Source organism: Zootoca vivipara, chromosome 10, assembly GCF_965207765.1.
Source record: "Zootoca vivipara chromosome 10, rZooViv2.hap1.1, whole genome shotgun sequence".
In the NCBI taxonomy this organism is placed as follows: domain Eukaryota; kingdom Metazoa; phylum Chordata; class Lepidosauria; order Squamata; family Lacertidae; genus Zootoca; species Zootoca vivipara.
The window spans coordinates 23,949,999-23,963,689 of record NC_142593.1 but is presented as its reverse complement, the minus strand read 5'-3'; the positions used below and the strand labels follow the sequence as shown (position 1 = coordinate 23,963,689).

Genomic DNA, 13,691 nt, shown 5'->3' with positions numbered 1-13,691 from the left:
TGTAAATTCTGATCCTAGCCAGAAATGCATACCCTCAAGAAATACTGACCATCTGATATACGATCTAATATAGAAGTAAAAAGTATGTTATAGCTAGTTTATCATTAGTTTATCATATAGGCATACTTTTATTCTAAAAGTTATTTTAGCTGTTTTCAAGGTCACCTGTTGCAATAAATATATACATATATGGAAGGTGAACTGTTTGTGAAATTAGCAATTTTTGACTTTTTGGGGAGGAAATATGCCTAATGTTTTCCCCCCTGTTGTGTCATTCCAGTCTGATACCTACCTTTGCATGTCTGTCCGTTTACCAGTGGAGGAGGAAGCCTATGTAGGTGAGTACCACCTGAGTGTCAGAAAATCATGGAAAGAATTGGTGAAAGGCTTGTGTTGCTTCCCCTGTAGCTTAATCCCCCCCCATCAGAATTCCTGTAATGCATTCATCATGTCTAATGCAGAAGCAAAACTAGAGGGAACCACTTAAGGTGGGGATAACAAACTGTATCTGGAGAGACTCGTGAGTAATAGTACTTAAGGAGCTTCATGTAGATGCCTCTGGCAGCTGGGCTGTAGCGCTCCCATTTGTAAAGTATTGGCTTTCTGTCTGTGGCTGGATACTTAATTCCACTCCATTGCACAAGCTGTTTATTTACCTGCTGGTACGGGCTGTAAATCTCTTTGCACTTACAATAAGCGCTAGGTACAGTAAGATCTTACCTGTTTGCAAAATATACTTGCTTTATGTTGAGGCGTGGATGAGATGACAGGTAAATGACAGGCCCTACCACAACACTATATCAATGTTTAATTTAAGTAAGTAGGCCGCTGAAGTAAGCACCATCTGTTTAGCGTGTTTGCTCCTTAATGTTCATTTTTTATTCCATTCTGCTTGCCAACAGTTACCTTCACTAGTAAGTGTAAATAGTAGAATGGAAATTTACAATGAAATGATAGAACCTAGAAAATCGTCACTTGTTTTCAAAGAGATTGGTTAGCTCTTAACACATTTTAACTGTGTGTATATGTATTAGGTAGCTGATGAGTGATAAAGGTTTGGCTTTTTCCATATGCGTTGAAAATGCGATTAGGAAACCACTATCATTGTATCACTGTCATATTGCCATTGGCTTAAGGTAGCCTTCCCCAACCTGGTGCCCCCTAGAACATGGGGACTACATCTCCCATGATCCCCAGCCAGCATGGCCATTAGGTAGAGATGATAGGCTCTGTAGTCCCAAAACATCTGAAGGACACCAGGTTGGAAAAGGCTGAGTTAAGGTAAGGAGAGTGCAATTTTCAAAGGACATGACATCTCTACTTTCAGCCGACATGGTATTGAGACATCTTTATTTGGTGTGATATTTAGTAATTATATTACCGTGTTCTGGTATGGGGGCTCTGAAGAGCGTAATTTAGGTTATAGGCAGCCTTTAGAATTTATGCTTTATAAATCAAAGTTTCAGTTTGAGTTCCTATAGTAAGACACTGAAGGATTAAAGAAAATTAGAGATGCCAGCAAAATGTAGTGGGCATGCGTCTGGAAATTACCTTTGAGGCTCATGAAGCTCATTGCAAGGAATAAGCAGGCTATAAAAGGTTCTGAATTATTTTCTGGCTTTGATTTAAGAATTTCCAGCCCTTCCCTTGTCCAACACTCCAATCCCCTTACCAAACTTTCCCCTTTTTATTTAAAAGCGTCAGCTATATTGGCCAACATGCAGTGCATTGTCTGTGAAATAAGAGGAGAAAGATCTGTCTCTTCATCTTGTCTTTGTCCAAGGTGCTGCTGAACACATCAGGATGGCAAATCCCAGCAGTTCCCAGCTGTAGTTTATGCTAGGGCTACCACCTTTACAGAATTGATCTTGGGATTATGCTTGTATCCAAAACTATTTCCATTTGGCTTCTTTCCTGGATAAGACTCATGTAGATCCCTGAGACCCCTGGGTATAGGGTGGTATAAAAATTCAAATAATAATAATAATAATAATAATAATAATAATAATAATAGGCAGTTTCCTGTGAGTAAAGACAGTTTTCCTGTGTCTTTATTAGGGATGACTTAATATTATCCAACCATGCTTGATCCTTATATGGGGAGGAATTAGCAATTCCATTTCCAGTTGGAAGGATGGAATTCCAAAATAGTACTTTATGTAGAGATATAGTGAGTAGCAGCTGTGTGTGGCTGCTTTAGGCCCCTTGGAGTCTTTAATGATCTGATTTTAATCATTATTTTCATGACACAGAAGCAGTTATCTCATAGCACATAATATGGGACTTCTGCGCCAATCTGTGCCAGTTGATTTTTTTTATTACTTGGATCTTGTAAGATAATTTATTCTATCCAAGTATTTAAGCAATTGTGTGTTTAGAGTTTCTGTTAATTAAAACACTGCAGCAATTATTCTTTAGGGTATATACTGTGTTTAATTTATGATATGTCTACTGTTCTGTGAACTACTATTTATAAAGACAAAATCGGCATGAAATACATTGAACAGTATTGTTCTTTGGGGTTATTTATAGGCTGGAAACACTCCTATTAAGATCTAGTTAGGGCTAAGCAAATGGGTTCTTTAGGACAACTACTGTTCTTAACATCTTTTGTAAGGAGTGCACTATCTGAACATTACAAATTAAAATCACTGAAGAATTTAGTTAGAGAGAAAAGAAAAATACAAAACATTCATATCATAGTAAATAGTTACTTGCAAATATATAGAGAATGCTGGCAGTAAGAAATTTCAGGTTGTACATTGGTGGGACTCTCTATATTTTTCATGCCATCTGGTCCAAACCAGAAGTCACAGTAGAATAGGCCCTTCGGTGTTGCAGCGCAAAATCTCTCCCAAATAACCCTGTGTTTTTTTAAGGCATTCATTTTTTTTAAAAAAAATGACATCATCGTCATCAACAACAATTTATTTATACTCTGGGTGGCTTCCAACAGAGATTAAAATACATTTAAATATCACAAATTAAAAACTTCCCTAAACAGGGCTGCCTTCAGATGTTTTCTGAATGTCAGGTAGTTGTTTATCTCTTTAACATCTGGTGGGAGGGCATTACACAGGGTGGGCGCCACTACCGAGAAGGTTCCCTGTAGCTTTGCTTCTCGCAGTGAGGGAACCCCCAGAAGGCCCTCGGTACTGGACCTCAGTGTCCGGGCAGAATGATGGGGGAGGAGATGCTCCTTCAGGTATACTGGACCGAGGCTGTTTAGGGCTTTAAAGGTCAGCACCAACACTTTGAATTGTGCTCGGAAACGACTAGAGTTACAATCCCACGCACACTTAGTAAAAAGTAAGCCTATTAAAATTAATGGGATTTATTTCTTAGTAAATGTATTTATGATCAGGTTAAATGTATGTTGCTTATTAATATAATTTTAAAATAGAAAAAAACTATTTTAAATGCTCTCATGCTTGTTGAATCATAAACAATGTATAGATTGCTTCTGTCCAAAAAAGTCTCATCAGAAGGAAAACTGAGCTGGACTAAAGTTACTTCATTCCTCACACACACACACACACACACACACACACACACAGAGTGTGGTTATGTAGTAGACTTTCCTCATATAAGCAGGCATTAAGCTTGAGTATGTGAATGCATAAGTCTTTTGAGTGGTGTATAAGATATAAAACTTTCCGGTTAACCTTAGAAGGTATTACTTTATTAGCTTGACGATTAGACATGAAAAGTTATCTAAAGAGAGGGTGATTTCCCAACAAAGCAAAAACTGAAATAAAAGCACACAAAGGATGCACCAGAATGTCAGCATATGCCATTGAAATTGGATATCTCCAACATGTTTTGAATCCAGTGTGTAACATCCAATAGTCACATCCTGGCACTGGAACGAACCTCTAGTCGAACAGGGCTCTCTTTTTCTATCTTTCCCTTCGCTCGCCCTATGAAGCGTGTGGGGTTGACAAGGAAGTCCCATTGCACAAGCATTGCACAAGAAGTCCCACTTGTATGACACTGGATTTTGTCCGTACATTTTGCTAACCAGATACATTTTGTTGGTTGCTACGGGTAGGCTGTAACTTCACATACTAATTTGTTCAGGATCTACTAAAGAAATAAATGAAATTGCTAATCATAATAAAATATGTCTAGCATCTGATTGTCCAGTGTACAGCCTTTCACTTAGAGCCCATTTTATTAGATGTATAATACTGTCCATTGCAAACTTGGAAGATAGCCATACATCTACAGTAAGTAGCAAAGTAAGCGCCTTGGTAGGATTTTTTTAAAAAAAGCATAATACAATATTTAACCTTTCGCCTCAAAGTTCTTCTGCTGCACGATGAGACTGAATATGTGTAAAATATATAGAGGTGAGCAGCGGGGAGATAATTTGTCCCCTTTTGTGCTTCTGAAAAATTAATATTTTCCCATCTAGTCTTTTAAATGTTTGATTATATGGGCAAAGCAAGAGAAGTATTTGCTGTATTGTGCAGGGTTTGATACAATCTGCTCTTTACTATTGGACTCCGCTGATAGCTAAAGGGTATACTACCGACACTTAGAAGAATGTGTCTGACAGCAAGTCACTCAGCCAGGAAATTTATCTGTCATTCTCCTTCCCTTATTTTCACACATATGGCCAACCAGTAAATAAATGTGGTTCCCCCCCCCCTTACTGACTGATGGTAAACCACCATTTGTCAAACAGTTTCATACAAACAAGATAGGCCCTATTATAATCTGAAAAGTGGATGGAAATAATTTGATGATATATTGCATTTTTATTGCTTTACTTGACTCCATAGCTGCAGGATTGTTACAATAGAAATCTTTATTGCTTGGTGATACTACCTTTTGAGGAAAACCCATCTAAGTTAGTAAGTGTTTATACATTTATGCCTTTGGTGGTTAATGATATATGGCCAATTTTGTAACATGTGAAAATGATTCAAGTTGCCTGATCTGCAATGTGTGATTTGCAGAAAAATAGGACTCAAATAAATGAACAATAGTTGGAAAGAGTTTGCCTTATCAATGGAAGTAGACAAGCTTTTGTATCAGAGAGAGAGAGAGAGAGAGAGAGAGTGTCCCATTTTGTAGCCTGTATACAAATAACTAAACTATTAATGTACTGTGAGCCTTAAGATTTGCCAATCTTAATGGCAAAGCAAAAAGCATTGTGGCATCAAGTTGCAAGAAAAGAGATTCCATCGAAACACCAGGAAGAACTTTCTGATGGTAAGAGCTGTTCATCTGTGGAATGGACGCCCTCGGAAGGTGGTGGACTCTCCTTCATTGGAAGTTGTTAAGCAGAGTTGGATGGCCACCTGTCATGAATGTTTTAGTAGAGGGTCCTGCACTGCAGGGGGTTGGACTAGATGACCCTTGGGATCCCTTCCAACTCTACAGCTCTACAATTCAATTATTCTGTAAGACATGAAACCAAATTTCCAGCTCCTCCACCCCACCCTTCCACAATTTTACAATGCATCCTTTCCTAGTAGCTAGAAAATGCATATGAAAATACTTTTTTTTTTACCAGTATAGTGGTTTCTAGACTAGTGAGTAGGTTTCGGTGTAGTTTAAGAGGACCCTGAATTAGTTACATTATATTTCACTGCGTTGGGAGATATGCAGAACACTGATAAATAAATACATATAGGGTGAAATCCAGTGGTGTGTGTGAGTTTCACTTGCACCGTGGGACTTCCCTTGCCTATCCCCCCCACCCTTGCTGGCAGCCCCTCCCCCGGCCACCCCGAAAATCTGACTTGCATTAAAATAATCCATCAAATTATACTGTCTGGAAGATTGTCTTTTAAAAGGCAATGGGAATACAAATGTACCCCTGTAATGGACTAATCTAAAGTTGAGGGAGCTTATGACAGGAGTGGCTCAACATTGTCCTTGCACATAATGCTAATATATAATTTCTCGTGTGGATGAAATACATTTTAATATTTTACATTCTTTGCCACCCTTTGAAGTCTTTTGGTCTTATAGTGCTGTCAGTAAACATCACAGTTAGTGAGAGCAATTGGAAAATGATTTTGTAGCATCTTCAGTGGATTGTAAAACTCCAGCTGTCATCATAGAATTGAGTCTACCCTATTAATGTATTCATCTTCTTTCTTCCCCCCACCTCCAGAATATTCCTTTGTACTGCTAAACTTCAAAATGTAAAATACCAGATCTCCTGTGGTCCTGCTCCTACTGTGCCATTAGAATTAAAATGATACACCTGAAGAATCTGCCCTGCTGCTTCCTAGTTAAAGAAACTTAAAATGCTCTCTGTCACTGAAGAGTAAAACTATTGATAAAGCTACTCTTGTTTACCACCTTCAAATCTGCTCCTCCCCTCTTCTTTCCTCTTTTTTTGATGGGAGGATAATCTGTGAGACTTGAGTTTCATCTACAGTAGAAACTAAAAACATACTCCTTGGAGTTATGTTGTTTACATTAGTTGTTAAAAGGTCTTTGTGTATTTCTTATTCCCCTTTTATATTTAATTATATTGGTTACATGTACATATTAATCCACATTTTTGGACTTCATTGTTTAGTAAGATCCAGAAAATTATTAAACAGTCCCTGCACAGGACCTCACGACTCTATCTCCTAAATTTCTTTTTATATTAGAATAAATATGTAAGTAGAGACCCCAAAAAGGCCTAACTGGACATTTATTAATGGCAGTGTACTTCACAATCCCTAAACAATGGAAGGATATGCATGGTGTTTCAATTACTTTTTCTTATCAAAATGTTTGGTACATAGCCTATAAGGAAATGCTTGCACACAAACTCAGAGCCTTACATGGTGTTTCTAAAATTGATAAGTTCATTAAAATTTTGTTTGCTTTTATAAAACACACACAGAGAAAGAAAGAAAATGATGTTAACTCTCAACCCCAATATACCTCCATTTAGAATTTGGAATCATTATTTGACTTACTAGCTTCCTTTTTGCCTTTGAAATATTATTTTGATATAATCTTTTTGCCTCATTACTGAAAAGTTACTTTTGTATGAAAATTGCATATGAGTACTGCCATCTCTTGGAGCAGTGAATGTTTGGAGAGGAGGAACTTGAGTAGGGTATTCTGGTATGTTATCATAGTTGTATATTTTAACTGCAATAAAACACAATAATGATTTCTTTAAAATGTACATCTTAATTAGTGTGTAACAAAAACATAAGAAAAACTTAAAACTATTTTTTTGAAGTATCATGGCCAATAAGGCATATTCGCCTGTTTTAGAAGTAAAATTGAGAGAGCTGAAACACAACTTGTGATATTAGCACTTCATCCTTGCTGTGATTTTTGATTTATATTCTTACTGTGTCGTCATAAGGAGCGCAGCAGCCTATAGTGTATTTCCATTTGCTGTTGTATGAATGAAATAAGTGTCCTCATTTCCATTTGCTGTTGTATGAATGAAATAAGTGTCCTCATTCAACTTAATGTAGAACCATAAAATGTACTGAGAAAAAAGACATACACAAGTATCACTTTTGTTTTTCAGTTGACTTCAAACCTCATGCTAGCATGGACACTGTCCATCATATGCTGCTCTTTGGATGCAACAATCCATCTTCAGATGAAGATTACTGGTAAGGAGCACAGGGTTGTTTTCATGACATTGGCTTAATTTGCTACATGTGTCAGGAGGGAATGACGTATGGTTGGGAGGGGGTGTAGAAGGCTTCATGAATGCATGGTGGGTATGGCGTTTTCAAAAATGTTCATTCTGTCGTTTCTGCAATTGGGTTGCAGAATTTAATCAACAGATGTATCAAACCAGGCCTAGTTGATCTGTGACTTCTTTGATAAATTGAAGGAAACATGAAAATGTATAATTAAAAAAGCAAAACTACCACTCTTTGCTAGGAAGAATGCCCATTTGGATCCTTCCCCCCACCCCCACGCATATTCCTATAGTACACCAGAGTAAAAACAGCCATAGTAAAGTTGATGTTGATTGCGATTTGTCCTCACACATTTTAAACTTTCCCCTATGGATTCATTCACTAAAACTTAGTTGATTGATTTACTGTTCAAACTGATGAAAGGTTGTAGCCCCCAATAAAAACTATAACCTCAGTGCTTCATAATGGGAAGCAAGTTGCAAATTTCTACGTCTTCATACTCATCAATAAGATGTTGCTATTAATAAATCAGAAGCAGCTCTGAAATACCTTTTAAATTTTGATTGGGCCATTAATATTTGAAAAGGACAGTCTATAAAACAAGTAACCAGAAATGCTAACTTGGCCCCAAAGAGTTATGAAATCGGAAAGGTGTTCTGTTCATCTATTACTGAAAAATAGTTCATGTTTAATTGAATTTTATACTGGAATCCATGTGCTCATTTAAATATTCTTACACAATCCTACTATTTTGTAATTGGTAAACTTACCTTGGATCACACATAGCCTTGATTTTTGCTTTGTCCGTTTCACATATTTCCTCCATATAGGTTTATTTGTAACATAGAGGTTTGTGTGATTTGCACATCATGGAAAGCTTCGATTCCTGGTTTATTGTAAGAGAAGAATCCTTGTGTGCACAGTCCATATTTGAGAATGCGAGCCAAGAGAAAGCCTATCGGCTTGCACCTCAGTTTAAATGGGTCCCCCCCCCCAGCCTGCCGATTGGCCGTCCAAATGATCCCCTGGGCGGCGCGGAACAACGTCCCTGCCCCCGAAGGAGAGTGGGTGACTACGCGGTCCACCGCAACTCCTCCCCACCGGGAAGTGGAGTGGATTTGTTAATTCACAGTAGAAAACTGAATTGGGCTTCACAATTACTATTAGTTTTTGCCAGTTGCAATCACCCCACCTCTTTCCCTTCCCTATCTCTTGCCTTCACACTCCATGTGTTTTCTACTACACCAAGGTTATGCCAAGCTCTCCCTTCTCACATAGTGCACTCTTTTGCCCCAGTGGACATGAGACATTTATAGCCATGCTAGCAACTACTGGTAGCACTCTGGAAACTACTATGAAATTACTCAAATTCATTTTGTTCAGTCCCAGAATACAAAGATTGGTCTGCTTCACAGTTTGAAAGCATCTGCTCTAAACAAAAGGAGAGACTTGCACAATCCTAGCCATGTCTACTCAGTAGTAAGCCCTGTTGAATTCAATGAGACTTGCTCCCAGGTAAATTGAATCAGGGTTACAGCTTTAATCTCTCTGATTTTAAAGATTAAAGTCTGTTTCATACACTACTGAAGGGTCAGAGTTGATTCTTCCATGTGGCTGGATCCCAAAACTTTCCAAAAGCATTTGAATGAAAGACTTTACGGTGAACATAACTGTGTCCATGTCTACAGTATCATGGGACAGTAGCTCTGAGATGAGCTTTCCAGCTGATCTATTTTTCTAATGTTATTCCTTCACCCAAACATGACTGGACAAGGAAATAACTGCATTTTATTAATGAATAACTCTATTCCTTATTGTAAATGACAGTAGGATAGTTGCATCAGCAACATTTCCTTGAAATTGCAGATAGGTTTTCTCCTTTCATTTTATCTGTGGAGGTCTGTTGCTGTTAAATTGAGATCCAAAATGTGCTGCTTCTTTTTTAGTGTTTTATGAATGTTCCTAAGAAAAAGTGTGAAAAAGCTGCTATAGTACAGTAATACCTCGGGTTACGAACGCGATCCGTTCCGGATCGCAGTTCGTAACCCGAATAGTTCGTAAACCGAACGCGCGCGGGGCGAAAACACTTCCGGGTTTGCGCAGTTCGTAACCCGAACTGTTCGCAAACCGAGGTGGTCGTAACCCAAGGTACGACTGTAGTTCTCCTACCGGTAGACGTTCTACCTATGTGGAAAAAATGAAAAACACATTTGATGAATGACTGTGATTACTGAATCTCATTTAAATGCAACTCTACCTAATTCACACTTTCTCATTCACACACACACACACACACACAGAGAGAGAGAGAGAGAAACAGCCATTCTTCAAAATTAACACATCTGTGAATTTTGCAATACAGTTCTCCAGCCATATAATGTTTGCAAAAATGCATATACTAATGTAAAGTAAGCCTATAATATATCTATTAGTAAAAACCACAAGAAAAATTATTTGTAAAATGTAGGGGGGGATTGCATACAAATGTCAATGTTGAATAGATTTTTATTAGACACCCTGTATCAAAGAAAATTCTACTTCTGCATCTCAGCCGCTTCTGAGGGAGGAGTTGTAGCAGGGCAGGACCTATGGGAGGAGATGGCCATTTTACACAGGTCCTAAGGCTTATAGGTCTACAAATGTCTTTGAAGTATTTATTTATTTTCTTGCCTTTATATCACTCCTTGCTTTTGACATGTAAACCAAGGTGAGTGGTATATGTTGCAATGGAAAACACTTGAGATTGGGACCAGAAATGCACCAGCAGCTATTGAAGCTGAAATAGTAGTGGGGTGATGTGCTCCAAAAAAACAACCAAAAAAACCATATCACTCTGTTTAAAACTGTTGCTGTTGCTTTTTCCACTAATTGAAGTTTCTGGGTGATTTTCAAAGGCAGCCCCATGCCAGTCCAGTAGTCCCTCTTGATTTACCTCTCCACCAGAAACTTTGCACATCACTCTGTTATAAGCTTTATGTACAGGTAGTTCTAATTCTCTTCTCCTCCCCACTCCCCAACCGATCAATTTGAGCTTACGACAGTGCCTTTTTCACTAAAGCTCATTAAAGGAAAATCCTACCATTATCCCTCTCTTTGCAGACAGGGCATGGTATAAGTGAGCCCAATGTGACTGGCAGCATTATGTAGGGTTCAAAATACTTATGATGACAACATGGTTTATCCTATGGTGATTATCCAGTTTGGTTGGTTAACTGATTTAGATAATACTAAACCTGATAAACCAGTGATTTGACTTGGTATAAAATCGCTTCCTATGTTGCGTGTGGATAGGTTTTTTATTTTAAAAATTGAATTGCTAGAACAGAAGTTAATTACTTTCATTATTTGGAGGCATAGCATTATAACTCATTTTGGAAATTTCTTTCCAAAGAACTTCACTATAAATATATTGGAAGCAGCTATTGACATAGCTGAAAAAGTTAAGTCTCTTTCCCCCACTAACTAAGAACGTATTTATTACTTACTGAAAAGAGACAAAATTAAAGTTATCTTTTATATGGTCAGCCCAAGGGGAAATGCCAAGCTTTTTCTAGCGGGAAGAAGCAATGTTCAGTCTAATTAACCTTGTGATTCTAAGGGCTAAATTCTTGATGTGTCAAAAATAGATCTTCAACCACGCACATCATGCCATGGTATATATGAAGAAGAGAATAATTGATGCAAATGTCACATGGAATGATAGATATTTCATAGTGTGGGGATTAGTTTAAATATTAAGAACTATACTTGAATACAGGAACATATATCATATTATAATAAATCTTGCATAGTCTTCAAGTCAAAATACAGAGTCTCTGAGGGTTTTTCTTTGTTTCTTTTTCTTCTGCGGGTGACTTTTGCAATCTAAATTAAGACACAAGCTTCAAGGACCATTTTCTGTGCAAAAACCAGTGTAATGGTTCTCGAGTCCCTGTGTGTGTGCACAAAATTTCAGGATGACAAAATTCTAAGCCAAGGAATTTCATGTTTGCAACAGAGTTTAACATTCAGCTGCCTGAGAAACTGTTCCACCCACAGTAGATGCTCATTTGTATGGGAGCTTCTGAACAGAGCAACCTTCCTTAACTGGCTGTCATGAGCCCTCTGCATTGTTGTCATTTGACATGGGGTGGTAGACTAGGACTCAGGAGGAGGACGTGACTGAATAGTGAGAACCTGAGTTGGAGAAGGAGGGATCTCCCCTTTCCACCCCAGCTCAAGTCCCTTTGAAAGGGTATCAGGGTTGCTGGCTCTTCCCTCCGATCTTTCTGAAGAGCAGAGAGCCTCAGTACAGGTTGGGAAGGGCTTTGATCAGCGGAGGAGGAGGCTGAAACAGAGATGGCAGTGACTGAACAGGAGAGTGTAGCCTTGTCACCTAGAATCAAATGCCACCTTCACAGGCAATCTTGGTATTCGTGTAAGGCAAGCGAATATTGTGATTTGAGCATTCCATGCCTTGTCTTTAAAAGCTGGTGGGAGGTGTGGGGAAACTTGTTGGTACATCTTCATTGCTTGAACATCTGAATTGTGACTTCTGAGCACTCTGTCTGCTGCTGACCCTATACTGTTAGTTCCCTGAATAAATATCTTTTCGTTACGTACAAGTATGAGCCTTTGTGCGTGTTGGGCAGGAGCCAGGATAGTGGCTGGTTTAGGAGGACATCTGATATGTGGCTGTTCCATTCCATTTTTTATACCAGTATTGGACTATACTGTCCAAGCCCTTAATCAAACAGCAGCAGGTTGCACAAACAGAGAGAGTTATGTGTGAAGATTCTGTGTGCTTGCCTGTGAGCTAGTATGGTATAGCAGTTGGAATACTCTGCAAGGTATGAGATCTAGATTCCAATTCCATGAAGCTCCCTGGATAATATTGGGCTGGATACAAACTCTCAGGCTAACCTACCTTAGATAGTGGTTGTGGAGATAAAATGGGACCATGTACACTGCCTTAAGTTCCAGGGATGAAAGGCAGGATGTACATGCAATGAATACAATATTGACTGCCAAAGAGATAAGTGCTGGTAAAATGCTGGAGGGAGCAGGCTCAAAAGGTAGTGTAAATTTTATAAGAGGGAGTTAAAAACACAGTGAGAAGCATGATTACAAAGGGCATTCTCAGCCTGAATGTAGTGTTTGTGGTGGGGAATAATGTTAACTGCTTAATGTTCCTAAAATGAGAGAGGTGCTCAAGCCAAAATAAAAAACTTCCCACTGTATGTTTGTTTCAGGGACTGTGATGGAGGAACATGCACGGACACATCTAATATTTTGTATGCTTGGGCAAGAAATGCACCACCAACAAGACTACCAAAAGGTATGAGATCTTTCACACTATGACATTCCAAATGAGCATGTGGTAGTAGGGATGGACATAAAATGTTTTTGTGTGTGTGTCTCTTTGTCTGCGTAAATGTGTGTGTTAGCTTGTAGTGACTTAAGTGCAATGCTCTATATGTCTCTACTCATGGTTATTATTACTTTCCTTGGGAAGAATGGTATTGTTCCTCTGGGTGAACTACTGCAAAAGGCTGTGCGTGTTTTGGTAGCTTCCCCACCTCCCTTTTTAATATGGAACTGAGCAAATGTAATTCCACAGCGAACTTGTCTGCTGCCTTCTTATTATGGAGGAAACTTTTATGGATTGTGAATGATGGATTCTTGGTGAAATCTATTTGGTTTGCAGCAGGATTCTGTCAAGATGATTCTTTTATCTTGTATTACACCAAGTAAAGTTCTGTGTTCCATATCCCCACCAACAGTGAACTAGGCCACTGTTGTAGGAAAAAGAAAAAGAAAAGACATAAAACTTGAGATATCTGGTCTGTCTGCTTCTATTTGCTCTTCTAGCTTTTCATAGCCAGAATGAATGCATAACTCTCAGTGTTATATATCCCTTGAAGGGTACTTGAGGAATGATTCCCCTAGCAGAATATGTGAAAATGTTGTTCGTGCTCTCTCAGTTTTAAAGTTATCAAGGATAATAACTTGTCAACTTCAGGTGTTAATATGAACATTGTAGGATTTCAATTTAAGTTAAACATTATCCACTGTTATTAT

General features: G+C 38.4%; 1 protein-coding gene across 14 annotated transcripts in view; it reads left to right on the top strand.

Moving 5' to 3' along the window:
• The window catches only part of PAM (peptidylglycine alpha-amidating monooxygenase), a 123,502-nt gene that overhangs the window by 52,744 nt on the left and 57,067 nt on the right, over window positions 1-13,691 (top strand). For all 14 annotated transcript variants that reach the window (XM_088652845.1, XM_088652842.1, XM_088652843.1 and 11 more), the window contains exons 4-6: window positions 281-338; window positions 7,508-7,595; window positions 12,863-12,948. In XM_088652845.1, coding sequence (XP_088508971.1) covers window positions 281-338; window positions 7,508-7,595; window positions 12,863-12,948 — 232 coding nt within the window. The remainder of the gene's footprint in view (window positions 1-280; window positions 339-7,507; window positions 7,596-12,862; window positions 12,949-13,691) is intronic.